Raw genomic sequence first — 15,322 nt, 5'->3', positions numbered from 1 at the left:
CAAGTTTTTGAATCTTAACAAAAATTATTTAAAAAAATATTCTTAAGACTTATTTTAAGAAAAATAAATTTTTTGAATAAGATACCAAACACGTTCTAAATTTTCTTTTTGAAATATTTATTTTTTCAAGAATACATTTTTTTCACAAGGCAAACAGCGACGCGAGTGGCTGATTTTTGGTGTCTTTATCTTAATTCGGCGTCTGTGAGCTTCCTCAACGGCAATTTAAGCACTGAAACACCCGCAGCCACCCGTTCATTTTAAATCACAAAACCAACGGTCCAGATCCACACTACCCGCCACATTCCGCTACACCGGCCTCATCGGATCAAACATCCGCCTCCTTCCCTGTTTCGTTTTCTGTCCTCCCTCTGTCTTTCATGATTTAAAAGCAAGCACGCTGCTCTCTCTCTCTCTCCTCCCTCCGTTTCTCTCTCTAAAACTATTCATCCATTTGTAAGTCCACAGATTTTCTCTCGCTCTTTCCAGAGGCTTCCAATCTCCGTATTTCTCAATTATTTGTCAAAATTTTCTCTCACTTCCCTTCGTTTTCCTCAATTTTCTCGGAAAATTTCGATTGTTTTGGTTTGAATTCAGCAAAATCAATCTTCTTTTCATTTTTTGAGCTTGGAAAACCTCGCATTTGCAGCTGCAATACTGTGCGTTTTGGGGTTTTGCAGAGAATTTTGGAGCAGAAATTGAGTTCCAGCTTCCTCTGTTGGGACTCTTTCTCTCTGCGTGAATTTTAGACCGTTCTATCCAGAATCACGAGCTGTGTTTAACGTTTTTCCCAATTCGCCAGGCGGAGTTTGAATTTTGCCTACTATGCATGTTCTTCAAATCTCCCTGGTAAGCATTTTGTTATGGATTGTTGGAATTTTGGACAGATGGGTGTTTTGAATTTTCTGTTTTCTGTGTTTGGATGCCGAGAAAATGGAGGAAACTGATGGAAAGTCAGCTGCTTTGTGTCGTTTGAATTCGAAAACATTGTTAAAGTAGTTGCTTTCCTGCATTTTCTCAATTTTCTCGGCAACCAAGCAATTCATTTGTAAGTTTTAGCATTCCAAAAGCTGTGTGCTTTTTCGTTTTAATGCAGAGTTCATAAGGTTTATGATATCGAAGGTCATTGAGATGGACAGTTCGGAGAGATAGATTCCGCAAATTCCAAGATTCTGCAAATTCGAAGCTTGAAAGGAAATCTCAGTATTTTGTGTTTTCTGTTGAAAGATTGTTAAATTAGTTTGTTATATATTTCGGCTGTGTAACTTGTTCGAGGAGGCGGATGCAATGGCTGTTGCACATTTGAGCATGATGATCTCAAAGTTACAAAATCTATCCACTTCGGACCACTCCTCCGTGGTTTCGATGAACCTATTTGTGGCGCTACTTTTAGCTTGTATTGTGATCGGACATCTTCTCGAGGAGAATCGATGGGTGAATGAGTCGATCACCGCCCTTTTGATTGTGAGTATTTGCTTAGTTACCGCTTAATTGAAGCAGAACAGACGGTAAAAAAGTTTGAATTATGCCCTTGGTGTGTTTTGACAAATTGTGATTGATTTTGTGTGGTTCGTTTGTAGGGGCTTTGCACCGGAGTAGTTATTCTTCTGATCAGTAGAGGAAAAAGCTCGCATCTTTTGGTTTTCAGTGAAGATCTTTTCTTTATATACCTCTTGCCGCCTATTATTTTTAATGCTGGGTGAGTTTATTCTCTGTTTGTATATTTTCTGGCATGTATGGTTATACAGTGGTGTATAGTTCATGGTTGCTTTGCTCTTTCTACTTCTATTTATGGGTTGATGTTTTCTGTTAAAATAATATAGGTTGCATATTTCCTATTGTGTCGTCTTTTCTATCAAAGATGATGGTTTTCTTCGAGATGTTTTTTCTAGGATTTTTGTTTTATATGTCACAAAAATGTAGTAGTAGTAGCTTATGATTGCACCACAAGACTGAAAATAACTTACGCTGCAAGATAGCATGAGTATTGAGATATTATGGTTTATGAAGGTCTCAAGATCCCGTTCTATCTTTGAAAACTTAAATCAGTTGTGCCTATTTCCATCTTGCAAGCAGAACACCAATTCTCTTTTTGTATCGAAGTTTCCAATCTTATGTTGGTTATCTCATATCGGTAGGTAATCAATTGGCTTTTTCTTCTCCGAGCTTATGATTCATGTTTTGGTCTTTGCTATGTGTATCAGGTTCCAGGTGAAAAAGAAGCAGTTCTTTGTTAACTTCATGACCATTGTAATGTTTGGTGCTATTGGTACATTAGTATCCTGCACTATCATATCATTAGGTATGCTCGTAACTCCACACATGATGTTTCCCCGATGTGCATAGTGCGGTTATCACTTATGAGCTATACTCAAATTTGAACAGTTAACTTACTTTGTCTTTGCTTGATTCAGGTGCTACACAATTCTTTAAGAAGTTGGACATTGGAACTCTGGAGTTGGGGGACTTCCTTGGTATTATCACGTTCTTTGTTCCATTTGTTTCTTTGGATCTATCTGTGTTCTAACTATTTTAATTTCCTGTTTGTAGCAATCGGTGCAATATTTGCTGCAACGGATTCTGTTTGCACGTTGCAGGTATGGCATTTATCCATGTTGCATACGTTTTCAAACAAGTAAAATACGAATAGGTCTACACTAAGTTTGTTACCCAATTGTTCAGGTACTCAATCAGGATGAGACACCTTTACTCTACAGTCTTGTATTTGGAGAGGGTGTCGTTAACGATGCGACATCTGTGGTCCTTTTCAATGCTATTCAGAGCTTTGATCTCACCCACATTGATTCCAGTATTGCTTTGCACTTTATGGGCAACTTCTTATATTTGTTTTTCGCAAGCACTATGCTAGGAGTGTTTGTAAGTCCCTCTCTCTTTTCTGCGTGTCCATACATACAAGTGTGCTATATTGGTATTTTCCCCCCTTCCTTTTTGTACCTTAGTATAACTTCTGTCTCTTGTAGGCAGGGCTGCTTAGTGCTTACATTATCAAAAAGCTTTATTTTGGAAGGTATATGGTTATTAATTTATATATTCAAGTTATGGGTTGTGCACTCCGCAGCCAAGTAGAGAAGATATTTTTGCTGACACAACCTGGTTTGTAACATCATTCAGGCACTCTACGGATCGTGAGGTTGCTCTTATGATGCTCATGGCATACTTGTCATATATACTGGCTGAAGTAAGCTTCTCTTCTGCTCTTCCTTCTTACCGGCTTCAAGTGTGTAGTTAGATCGTATTGCTTTGGTCGTATAAAAACTATAGTAATGACATATTTGATGTGTGTTGCAGTTATTCTATTTGAGTGGCATTCTCACTGTGTTCTTTTGTGGGATCGTGATGTCGCATTACACTTGGCACAATGTGACTGAGAGTTCAAGAGTTACGACCAAGTATGGCTTCTTGGATATTACCTCCAAGCCATTTGAATGTAACGGTCCTGTTTAGGACACAGTTCAATAGGTCGTTTAACTAATGATTTCAATTTTTCTACACTTACAGGCATGCTTTCGCAACCTTGTCATTTGTTGCCGAAACATTTATCTTCCTTTATGTTGGTATGGATGCCTTGGACATTGAAAAGTGGCGATTTGTAAGTGACAGGTATGTCCTTGTTACATATAATGTTTGAACACTGTACATATATGTTCATAACACGAGGACATATACCAGTTTCGGTGGATTTACATGTGGTGCTTGACTTTGCATTCGCAGTCCTGGAACATCAGTGGCAGTGAGTTCAATACTGCTAGGTCTTCTTATGCTTGGAAGAGCAGCTTTCGTTTTCCCCCTATCATTCTTGTCGAACTTAACAAAGAAAAACCAACGTGATAAAATTAGCCTCCGGCAGCAAGTAAGCACTCTGTTCCTTCAGCGACGCTACTTTTTTCTTTTCCTTCAGATACAGTGAACGATCAAATTAAACCAACATTTTGTTTTCCTTCCTGCAGGTTATAATATGGTGGGCTGGTCTCATGAGAGGTGCTGTGTCTATGGCACTTGCTTACAATCAGGCAAGTTATATATTACTTACAACCTACTGGTCATAGAGAAAAGTAAAAATTGGCGTTCCATGGGAACATATACGACCGATTCCTATACTACAAGAAGGAAAGGATCTAATACAGTTTTTCATTGTATACAGTTTACAAGGTCAGGCCACACGCAGTTGCGACCAAATGCAATCATGATCACTAGCACGATAACTGTTGTTCTTGTCAGCACAGTGGTAAGACATCTACTCTGGATTCTGTGTATTCCAGCATTGTCTTAAACCATCCTTGGTTAATCATGGAACTTGTGCACGTTTTTGTTTCCTCATTGATCCTGTTTTGATACGAATAATTGTGCACGTAGTCTGCCAAAGTTTTATCCGTTTCTCGGAGAATTAGCTGAGTGGTCTACCAGAAGTTTAGTAGTTCTATCATGCTTAATCTTTTATTATATTTGCCGTGGTTCCAACGTGTCATTTGACTTTGTTCAGGTTTTCGGATTGATGACGAAACCTCTTATAAGGTTCTTGCTGCCTCATTCACCAAAACAAACAACCAGCATGTTGTCGTCAGAACCAACCTCTCCAAAATCAGTCATTGTTCCGCTTCTAGGGCAGGATTCTGTAGATGATCTTGTTGGCCAAGATATTCGACGGCCGGCCAGCTTACGCGATCTTCTGACAACTCCAACGCACACAGTCCATCGCTATTGGCGTAAGTTTGACAACGCATTCATGCGTCCAATGTTTGGAGGCCGGGGTTTTGTTCCCTTTGTTCCCGGGTCACCAACTGAACGGGACAACAACGTTCAGTGGCAATAAGAGCATTGTGAAGATATAGTGGAGCAAAATGTGAAATAAATTATACCATATGCTCACTCGAACGGGAGATTTTTCAGCGTGACCGCTACACGGGGTGGTACACCATGTGTCACTGTATGAATGGTGAGATATGTATGTTAAAAAGTTAATAACTTAAAAAATAAAGTTTCCCACTACTTTTGTTAAAACACGCGGTGTGCCATTTGTGATCACGTCATAATGAAAAATTTCTCTACTCGAACCCACTGAGCACATGATATATTTTTCGAGGTTTGCTTCTATATAGCTTATGAAGGGTAAAACTGTAGAAGTGTACCATCATCTATGTGTATTTTGTTTCGATCTACTGTGTATTTTGTATAGCTTGTTCTTTTACTTGCTCTAATCACCGGATTGGGGTTGTTTCTTGTCACAAACACATCGGTTGAATCTGAGAGCTCAATGTAATGTAATGTAATAATGTTTTGTTTCCGACAATGATTGTAGTGTTGTTTGCTTTTTGTTTCTGCAAATTAACATGCGTTGAATCCATTTTGTTGTTAATATTCATAGCCAGTGTTTAAAATGTCGGTTGTTGTTGGAAATATTGATATGTAAATGTCAAAAATATCGATGGATATTGATATCGGTTGTTTTTTATGGAAACTTGATCAAAAAGATGAAAATTTAAAATGAAATTGTAGGAAGTATCAAAGCTGATTTAGATTCGTGTTGATACAAGTCTTGATGATCATCGGACATTTGAGTTGCCTCAATGCATTTTCATCTGGAAGACAGTCTTGACTTCGAAGGTGGACTCAACTTGTATTACGTACGCGGCTCCTGATGCATGGAAGTAATAATAAAGTGATAAAAATATTTTTTAATAGTTGTTAAATCATCTTGGTTAATTGTTTATTAAATTGAAGGTATTTTTGTTATTTTGATCATTATTTAATAGAATTTTTCGTGGAATGATCAAAATGATCGATGATGGACAAACTCACGCACCACTTCTATAGATTTCAAATCTCAAAAACCAAGATAACACATTATACCAACCTCAGGACCATTTTGGCTAAAAAGCCGAAATATATTTGTCTTTATCAACTATTCCATGAGAAGAATCCATAGGAAATGGATCATCTTCGGATCTCTTCCATCAAATCCATCAAATCAAGGAATCTGGACTCTTAAAATTTGATCTAACGGCTAAAGTTATTATAATTTTTAAAGGAGTCCCTGTTTGTAGCCGTTTGATCAAATTTCAAAAGCCCGGATTCCTTGATTAGGTGGATTTGATGGAAGAGATCCGGAGATAATAATTTCGCGAATCCATAACCAAATACAAGCAAAGCAAAATAGCAGATAACCCTTTATTCATATTGTCCATCAATTTCTTTATTTTGACAAGCGATGAGACAAGTAAAGCAACAAATATACATACTTATCACGCGCACGAACTCACTAAACCTCAGTTCTTGCGACCTTTGTGCTTGTAAAAGGCAATCAATTTCTTTTTTCCCGACCACTGCACCCAGGCACCAGCCAAGTAGTTGTCGCCGGAATCAGCCAACGATTCATTCCTCGCCGCAAAAAGAAGCGCATACAATTTGCCTACTTTGAATACGGCGGAGCCACCCGAAACCAATTTCTCAAAAACCAACTGTTTTCTGACATCCTTGTTGAACTCAGAAACACTCCACCTTCCGAGTTCTACCACCGACGGGTCGCTGATGTTTACGGGTTTCCAAGAGGCTTTCGCAGCGCTGACAAGGGGAACGAGTAGAACAAAGAATGCGACAAGGTAGTGAGGACGCATCGTGACCAATGAATTTTATTCAAGTGTATTAGTTTGGGAAATTCAAATTGTCCCTGTGAAGAAAATTGTTATTATATATAACGTAAAACGGCGATCAGAAGGGTCGGGGAACGTCTATCCAAATAAAAATATTCATATTAACTAAGTCATTAAAATATATAAATGTAAATATTCATTTTACGTAAGCAATTAAAGTGTATTAAAATAAAATTATTTATATATACTAAGCCATTAAACAAGGAATCAAAACGATGGGATACGATGTATCTTAACGTTTAACAAACGTGATTCGTTTGGTTATCGTCTACTTTAGATACATTAACAAACATGATTCTTTTTTATGTTCCTCTACTTCGGATATATTGACAAACATGATTCATTTGACTTTCGTCTAGATCTACATATTATGTCTGTTTATTTATATGATATATTTGATTGCCTTATGCCCTTTTGCTGCTGATCATCACCCCAATTAATTCTTAGGAGTTTGAAAATTACGAAAGGCCATCGGACTTGCCTAGGTGCTCGTCTATCTCGTCTAGCCCACTTAGATCCGCCTGGATCTCGACTCTCCCTTAAACATAAAATAGATAACTATTTTGCATTTTATTTTTTCAATAATTATAACAGACTCGTCGAATATTTGAAAGAACACTCATTCTATTCGCAAACAATTATGTATTATTTTTAAATATAAATACACATTTATTTATATGTTATATAACCGATTAGAAGGGCAAAAGGGCTCGTCCAAAAAAAAGTTTATCAAATATATCATCCATAAACATAACAAATCAAAAGTTTCCAACACTCAACGATTGAGCTAAAGGTGATAAATGGCCGGGGGGTGCTGAGACGGCGCGCCATGGCCACTGCTGGAAGGCACTGACCGGTCGTTGTGGTTAGGTGCCCTCACCGGATCCCTATACGCATAAGGGATGGAACTATTCGGGCTTGCATGGTCCCTATACGCATAAGGGATGGAACTATTCGGGCTTGCATTGCGCACAGGTGTACGGCTTCCAGCCGATCCAAACCGTCCAGTCCTTCCATTTGCAGCTATACTTGCCCCGTATCGTGCGACTAATGGGCTTATATCTGAAGTTACATGACTACTGCCCCCGAGTCCATAAGATGCAATTGCTGAGTTCGTATGTACATGAGACGGAGCCGTCAATCCATAGTCTCGAGCTGTCAAGTTCAAGTGCTGGGTACGGGTACCAGGAGAGGAGCCCACCAAGTCATATGATCGAGCAGATAAGTCATTATTAATGTCAGGAGCGTAGTGCGCTGAATCATAGTATCGAGCAGAGTATTCTGCACCTTGACCCATGAATGAGCCTCCTTGCTGATGATGAGATGCACGCAATGGGTTCAAGGTGGAAATGGTGCCATAAGAAGTATTAGGAGTCGTTGCTTGTCCCGACATTCCTGCGGATGATAACAAGTATTCTGCACTTCGACTGTCATACAAGCTTACTTGCCGAATGTAAGATGGTTGTACAGAGCGTACTGTGGCTGGTCCTCTGAAAGAAAGAGTTTGAGCAGCTAAAGCTGGAGCTGTTCGAGGATGCTTATTTCTGTTCTGCTTATTTGATTGAGGCGGGGCAGTACGTTTCTTTCCACTCAGGGATTGCGGTTGAGCCTCAGGGCCAGGAGATGTCAGAGTTGCTTTCCTCTCTTTTCTCTGCCGTCTCAGCTGCTTGATGCGTTTTCTGAGGGTCTCAGGAGAATATTGTGGTTCAACAAGCAGCTTGTAGGCCTCAATGCATCGTATTATACCTCTTAGAGCAGCTATTTCTTTGTCTCTAGCCTCATCCTGCAGGGGATTTAATTAGATAAACTATATAAACATCCGAGTCTAAGGACAGTTGATGAGGCAAAAGAAACAACACATATACCTGTGCTTTAAGACGCTCTTGGCCCCTCTTGGAACTTGTCCTTGCATCTTTGGTGACGAACTTTAAATGTGCTTTAAGCAAGGGTACAGGGGGGAACTTGTCAAACTGTCCAAATGCATGACTGAATCTAACAGCATCAAGGCGCTTATTCTCTGACACAAGCTTTTGGATGAGATCTGAGTCACAAAAAAAGTTTAAATAAATAAATTCAGGGTAAAAGGAGGTAGCAAAAACAAAAAACTAAAGATTTTCTTAGATCAAGACAATATATCAGGAGAGATTCTAGCAGAAAGTAACAGAAGACATCTAAGACAACAAGAGCATAGGTACCACAAGCTTTCTTCCCATGATTTCTTCTAAAACCATAAAGGCAACCTTTAGCCATGTAGCTGATACTTCTAGAAGACTAGTCTGGAAACTCCAAAAAATGAAGTGTCACGTCTTAAAGACTTCTAAGATATGTTTCCATATAAATATGATGAGATTGAAATTGACAAACTCAGTTATCTTTCAGAAAACCGAACCTTTTATGCTACAATTGGGGTTGCCAGTTGCAACTCTAATTTATGTGATTCCAAGTACCATGCCAAGATTATATGAGGACTTATTCGAGCGAAATAAACTTTACACCTTATCAAAATTGTCGACAAAATACAGCAAGTGACAGCCAAGAGCTATTGGAGCAAATTTCATTAGATATTCTTAGAGGACAGATTATCAGCGACAATTTTAAGAAGGGAACAGCAAATTAGTAAAAGTCCTCTTATTTATCTTAACATCTCATATTTCATGTGAACAGTTTCTCATTACACCTTTGATATATCTCTTCAGTTTATCATGGCACTCTTCAAAATTTCCACACATCGTGTAATAATTCTTTACGATTCAAACTTAGAAGCAAAAAGAAAGCAAAGTAGAAAGGACAATTACATTCATTAAACGACTCACAGCACACCATAATCATGAATAAGGTAAAAACACAGTTTTGGCAACAAAAACTCTCACTGCAAGTTGGAACAACTCTCAAGCACAAAATGATAAAAGCATGTTTGATAGTGAGGCCATGCTCGGTTGTGTGGTGATCAAATAAGGAACTTTCCACTTAAAAATAAAGGAAAACTAAAGAAAAAGGGCTTGAAAACTTTGAGTTTTAACGATAAGGACAAAATAAAGGGCAAGGTGAATACTACCAGGATTGACCTTTTAGTGTAAAAATATGATTTTTCGTTATAATAAACAGTACCGGGAGCTTTTCATTAAAGTTTCCAAATAATTTCTTTGCAAATAAACAATATCACCTCACAAGTTGATATTGTTGTATCAACTACCAACAGATACTTGTATATCTTTTTCTGGAAAGGTGCACTCAAACTAATTAGACTTCCAGGAAACTACATAAGCTTTGGTTTTAGAAAATGCCACACAACCTCCACCGTACCAAACCCATAATTGAATTCATAAGAGTAAAACGACGTATACACAACACCGAAAGCAATCGATAAATTAAATGTCTAATAAAAAGATAGGAACAACAATAAGGAAGGCAATCCAAAAACTCACCAGAGGCTTTATCGGTGAAACCAAGAGACCTAAACAACTCTGGTGCATAATTCCGCTCCGCTACGCAACTAACAAACATCAAAATCTCATCACTGTCAAACTCACCACCCAACTGAAAAGTATCCAAAAGCTGCAAAAAAGCCCAAACCTCCAAAGAGTTCGACATTTGAGTCATCATCACCTTCACCTTCCAAGCCAATGCCAGCTTCAGTGCCTCTCTGCTGACATCGGGTTTAATCACTGGTTTCACATTCACCAGCTCTTGTAACAAAATCACACAACTTTTCCTAGTAACAGTGACATCAAGCTCCTTACCTCCCTTATTCAACTCCGATGGATAAAACCATCTCAATGCCTCAAGCACTAGCTTCCCAGCATCCACAGAAACCTTAAGCGCATCCGAAACACGGTCACGCACCGAATCCCTCTCTTTCAAATGCTCATTCACATACAACAGCAACGCCTTGCCGTCATTTATCGGGACGCCATTGCAGGTTGACATTTCCGGCAAACGCTCATCGGTTTTGACTTGGGTTTCGACGGAATCGAATTGGGTTTTCAAGGATTGGAGGGTGGCGGTGAGTTGGGATTCTTTCGAACTCAATTGGGCGCCACCGGAACTCAATTGGCGTCCTTCAGAATTGGGTTTGAAATTCAATTCGGGTTCTTTGGGTTCCGATTGCTGATCCGGAGTGAGATGGGTCTCTTCCGATTGTTGTTTTTGCAGTTGGTCGAGCTCGGACTGGATGGAATCGTCGATGGAGTGGAAGTGATCCTCGAGGTCCTGCCATTGGAGGGTAAAGTTGGCAACTTTGGCGGCGTGCGTCTTGAGGAGGTTGAACGATTTGCGGAGCTCCGCCGTCATGTGGAGGTCGCCGGACATTTTGTCGACGGTGATCGACATCGCTTGGCGAGATTATAAATTAGAATTCGGGGAAGCGGAGTCGATTGTAATTTGGTAAATTAACAAACAAATTCAAACCTCAGAAACTGTGGATTTTGGATTTGCGGGAGGAGGAGGAGTGGCGTCAAACAGAACCATTTACTTGGCCCAGAGTCCGCATAAAACTGATTGTTTGGCCCAAATCTGTATAAAACTCGAATCAGTACTCAAATTGTCTCGTGTCCGTTTGAGATTTTCTTATGTAATACGCTTTTATGCTCATAAGTACTTTTACAAGAAGCGCTTTTATGATTCACTGATCTATTTGCAATCACTTTTGTAACACGCATATACTCTATGACTTTTAGGGAACAAAACAAGAGAACAATAGCCTGACAAAGGGTTTGGTCCCATTCGGTTGCCCATTTAGGTGTTAGAACCCATCATTGATTTGAGATATTGATAAGGTGAATTCCCTGACTATTCAATGCCAGGCATAATGAGTATAAGGACCTCAAAAAAACTCTCTTTTCGTCCTATCTTATGAACTTTAAGGTGTATGATATGCTCATAAGCTTTTTTAAGAAGTGCTTTTATGACTCACGATCACTTTTCATTGTCGTAAAGTGTTTTTGCTCTTCCGTGAGTTGTTTTCAGAGGACTTGATCCATTTGAAATCTGCTTCCGCAAGACAGACAACGCTTTTACAAGAAGCGTTTTTATCACTTTCAGTAGTAGTTCCAGACCTTAAAATCCATTTGCAATTTGCCTATGTAGGACGCCCTTATGCTTATAAGGGTTTTTACAAGTACTTCTATGATTTGCAATCACTTTTGGTAAGCATTTTTTGCTCTTCCGAAAGTAGTGTCAGGCCTTGATCCATTTGCGGTTTCATCGGCTTTTATGACACTCATTTTTGGTTGTTTGAAAGTATTTTAAGCTCTCCCAGAAGCCGTCTTATGACTCGAGAGAAAGAAAGAAACATATCCACGTTATTGCTTGGAACAATAAACATAAACAAATAAGAGAAAGGAAGAAACGCAGATAATCAAACTCATAAGCACTTTATAGATCCAAGATTTCCAGTCAACGCAGTTTGCAGAAGTCTAAACAGCACCAAACATTGTCAGCTAAACCCAAATAGGACAACGCCTTTTCTTATTCAAACGAGTTCGATGCTCGGTTTCTCTCAAACTTAACGGAACTTAATACACTTAACTGAAACTCCATGTCCATTGCCTAGTGCTCAAGTTCATCCTTGCAGACCAATAATACCTGCACAAAAATAGTAACAGAACACAGTTATATAAGCATGTAGACGGACACGAAACAATATAACCACGCAATACAATATAAACTACAACGTGGTTTACGTTCCCATCCTCATCTGGAACGGAAACGGAGACAAACTGAGATTTTGAAAACTATATGTTGTTTTGAGTAAGACATTCTGTTTTCGAGTTATGTTGAAAGCACCTCAGTATTTGATCATCCAACAAGAATAGTCCAAAATTATGACATTTAGTGTATAATATAAGTATTTTGTTTGATGAGATCAGGCTAATTAGCTTACCGCAAGCCACCCTGCCACCAGCATTTCCTGTGGATTTGCTAAGCTCATGTCCACCTGTGTACAAAACATGAGTATCGGATCAGACGGAATATGGGACTCCAAACCAATTCAATGCAGTACAGAAATAACATAGACGGAATATGGGATTTCAAACCAATTCAATGCAGTACAGAAACAACATACACGTAAACATTTTCATGCTTAAACCTAGATGGTAACAAAAAAAACTACTTGGAAATTGGAAAGAACTCCAACGAACTATGAATTCAGAGTCACGCACGAGTCCATAGTTCATTTAAAGGACAAAAGGCACAAGGAAATCCAATGATAAAACCACAAATCCCAAGCCCCAAATGGTTTGCACCCGCACAGAAGCTATTTTATACCAATAGCAGTTAGAAGCAGGCTAAAACTACCAGTATACTACAAGAGTGCCCACTCCAGACAGGTGGAGTGGGGGGTGACCCACTGAAAAATGTCAAGGCTCGACCTATCTCACTGACCAGGCAATTCTTCTAATTACTATAAGACGGAACCACTTCAGAGTGAGAGTAGCTTACCCTTGCCAAGGTCATCAGGGTCTGAGTGGACAACAACTGCCCTACCAATGATAGAGTGTGGTCCAGTGAGAGGAATCTGCAAACAATAATGTATCCTTTATAAAAGAGGAGATGAAACTCAAGAGCGGTCAAGCGCAAAAGTTTTACGAACAGGATAAACTAAAAATAATCAGAGAGGTCAACCACAAACCTGCTTATCAACAATCGTGAAGGTTACGGTTCCTGGAGCAAGAACAAAACAAAACACATTAAGCTGGCTTTACTGAGAGAGTATCAAATCATCACATCCCGAGAGTATCAAACTGTTGCGATACATGTACTAACAAGAAAAGATGCCTCTTATGCAACAACAGAAAGAGAAAATGTAGAAGTGAAGACAAAACCCACAACCAAAAATGACTAAGTGAACTCGATGACCACAATGTTGTCAATTAACAACAAAAATGGTGGTCAGGCAGATAAAGAAACAGATAAAAATTCTACCATCGTCCCCAGCAGTGATGTTTCCAAGATCGCCAGCATGGCGAACCTCATCTTCAGGGGCACCATGCTCTTTTCCAGCAGGATTGAAGTGTGGCCCTGCAAATTGATAATGATCATTAGATACAACACACAGAAAATGTATGGATGGAGTAGAAATTTAATCCATCAGAACATAACGGGAAACAACTACTGGTCAACGCTTCTTACCAGTTGACATGCAACCGTTTGTTGTGTCTCCAAGAGCATGGACATGGAAACCATGAAGTCCAGGCTTGAGGCCAGAGACACTTCCAGTCACAGTAGTTGGGCCTGCAATTAAATAAAACAATAATCAATTTAACCGATTGGTATCCCTTCTACGGAAAAGACAGACACTACAGCAATATACGTCCCAAATAATCACTTAGCATTGAACATACCATCTCCCTCCTGGACAAAGCTGATGGTTCCCTTAACGCCCTCACTGGAGCCGAGAACAGCAACACCCTTCACCATGGTTCAAAGTGATCTGAACAACATTAACCATTAGATAAAGAACAACAGCGGCCTGATTAAAACAAATGGATCACAAAAATCGGAAAGCAGCTCAAGTAAACAAATTGACATGCTCGATTGTACCAACAAAAAGCAACAAATCGCTCCTAACGCGTTCTGTCTTCAATTATAATTGAAATTAAGATGAGTTATGGCTTGCTCTTCTGAGTCATGGATTTCTCTACCTACTCCAATTTTGCTACACACACTCCATACGGTACGAACGGAACACAATTATATAAAGTGAATAGAACGGATGCAACAATGAAATCATAATAAGGCACCAAAATTTTGTTTCCAAAATCGAGCAAGCAACTGGTGAGAAATGATGAGATCTATGATCAGTCATGAGGCTCACAATACAAATAAAAACATTTGAAAACACTAAATTTAAGTAAATAATCAAGAAATTAAGTTCAGTCACACTAATCAAATTCAAATTCAAATTCAAAAAAAAAAAAAAAAAAAAACAGCTGCTAAATTGTGAATAATAAAGGCAGATCATCGGGATCATCATCAAATTCAATTATAATTACACCAACAAACATTTCAGACAAAAGAATCAAAACCCATATCACAAAATCTAATCTTTCGATTAAGAATTATAAAAAAGCTGAGAAATTTAAGCTGTTGGATACAAAAGATTCGAGCTTTTACCTCAGAACACCCCTTAGAGAGAAGAAAGAGAGAGCGAGGAACACGACGGCGTTTGATGGATCGAACAATCCGGTTCAGATGCTCTGTGCAAATGCGAGTGGACTGGCTTTAGGTTTTAAAACAAGCGGTGTGCGACTAACAAGTGACAGTCTCTCTCTCACGGTTTGATTCTAGAGTGTTCTATCACCACCTACCCAATTTGTGGCAAGTTGGGGATTTCACAATGATATAGTGGGCTAGGCTTAGTTTGAACTTTGAAGTGGCCCGAGTTTCATTATTAACCGATTTTATTGATGTTGTTACAGTATCGTTATGACGTAAAATTGTTGTTATTATGGTTTGTCGTTGTGGCTTCACTAAATTAACCCCGGTCATGCACACACAAATCCGTGCTCAGGTAGAATTTCTGGACGGAAAAGGAGCCGGATCCTTTTCTTGGAGATCTTGGGAATTCCATTATCGTGATCGTTTATCGTATATTATGCGGTCAGAAATTATTTTAAAATTTAAAATTTAAAATTAAATGACACGCCCCGACC

General features: G+C 39.0%; 4 protein-coding genes across 5 annotated transcripts; 1 reads left to right on the top strand and 3 right to left on the bottom strand.

The window, feature by feature from the left end:
• The first annotated feature begins 373 nt into the window (after positions 1 to 373).
• LOC137722509 (sodium/hydrogen exchanger 2-like) lies at positions 374 to 5,308 on the top strand. 2 transcript variants are annotated; one of them, XM_068461524.1, is made up of 15 exons: positions 374 to 849; positions 1,097 to 1,464; positions 1,581 to 1,699; positions 2,205 to 2,302; positions 2,415 to 2,474; positions 2,551 to 2,597; positions 2,683 to 2,877; positions 2,982 to 3,028; positions 3,133 to 3,199; positions 3,310 to 3,410; positions 3,520 to 3,621; positions 3,733 to 3,871; positions 3,969 to 4,031; positions 4,163 to 4,246; positions 4,502 to 5,308. In XM_068461524.1, exons 2-15 carry the CDS (start codon positions 1,288 to 1,290, stop codon positions 4,829 to 4,831), a joined length of 1,629 nt encoding a protein of 542 aa, XP_068317625.1. In that variant the 5' UTR covers positions 374 to 849; positions 1,097 to 1,287; the 3' UTR covers positions 4,832 to 5,308. The 2 variants fall into 2 exon arrangements, with proteins under 2 accessions (XP_068317625.1, XP_068317626.1); XM_068461525.1 differs by having other exon boundaries at positions 1,071 to 1,464.
• Positions 5,309 to 6,284: 976 nt separating this feature from the next.
• Positions 6,285 to 6,632, bottom strand: LOC137722186 (cysteine proteinase inhibitor 5-like). Its single transcript, XM_068461151.1, has one exon. The coding sequence runs from the start codon at positions 6,630 to 6,632 to the stop codon at positions 6,285 to 6,287; it is 348 nt and encodes a 115-aa protein (XP_068317252.1).
• A 687-nt stretch (positions 6,633 to 7,319) lies between these two features.
• On the bottom strand, positions 7,320 to 11,235 carry LOC137722895 (FRIGIDA-like protein 1). The gene is made up of 3 exons (XM_068462009.1): positions 10,094 to 11,235; positions 8,534 to 8,709; positions 7,320 to 8,451 (listed from the first exon to the last, which is right to left on the bottom strand). Exons 1-3 carry the CDS (start codon positions 10,995 to 10,997, stop codon positions 7,456 to 7,458), a joined length of 2,076 nt encoding a protein of 691 aa, XP_068318110.1. The 5' UTR covers positions 10,998 to 11,235; the 3' UTR covers positions 7,320 to 7,455.
• Positions 11,236 to 12,021: 786 nt separating this feature from the next.
• LOC137722853 (superoxide dismutase [Cu-Zn]) lies at positions 12,022 to 14,925 on the bottom strand. The gene is made up of 8 exons (XM_068461954.1): positions 14,784 to 14,925; positions 14,012 to 14,100; positions 13,800 to 13,901; positions 13,593 to 13,688; positions 13,300 to 13,331; positions 13,110 to 13,185; positions 12,550 to 12,603; positions 12,022 to 12,251 (listed from the first exon to the last, which is right to left on the bottom strand). Exons 2-8 carry the CDS (start codon positions 14,085 to 14,087, stop codon positions 12,229 to 12,231), a joined length of 459 nt encoding a protein of 152 aa, XP_068318055.1. The 5' UTR covers positions 14,088 to 14,100; positions 14,784 to 14,925; the 3' UTR covers positions 12,022 to 12,228.
• Between the last annotated feature and the right edge of the window lie 397 nt (positions 14,926 to 15,322).

The sequence above is a fragment of the Pyrus communis genome, chromosome 17 (assembly GCF_963583255.1).
Source record: "Pyrus communis chromosome 17, drPyrComm1.1, whole genome shotgun sequence".
In the NCBI taxonomy this organism is placed as follows: domain Eukaryota; kingdom Viridiplantae; phylum Streptophyta; class Magnoliopsida; order Rosales; family Rosaceae; genus Pyrus; species Pyrus communis.
The sequence above is the reverse complement of the archived record's forward strand: the minus strand, read 5'-3'. Positions and strand labels throughout refer to the sequence as shown.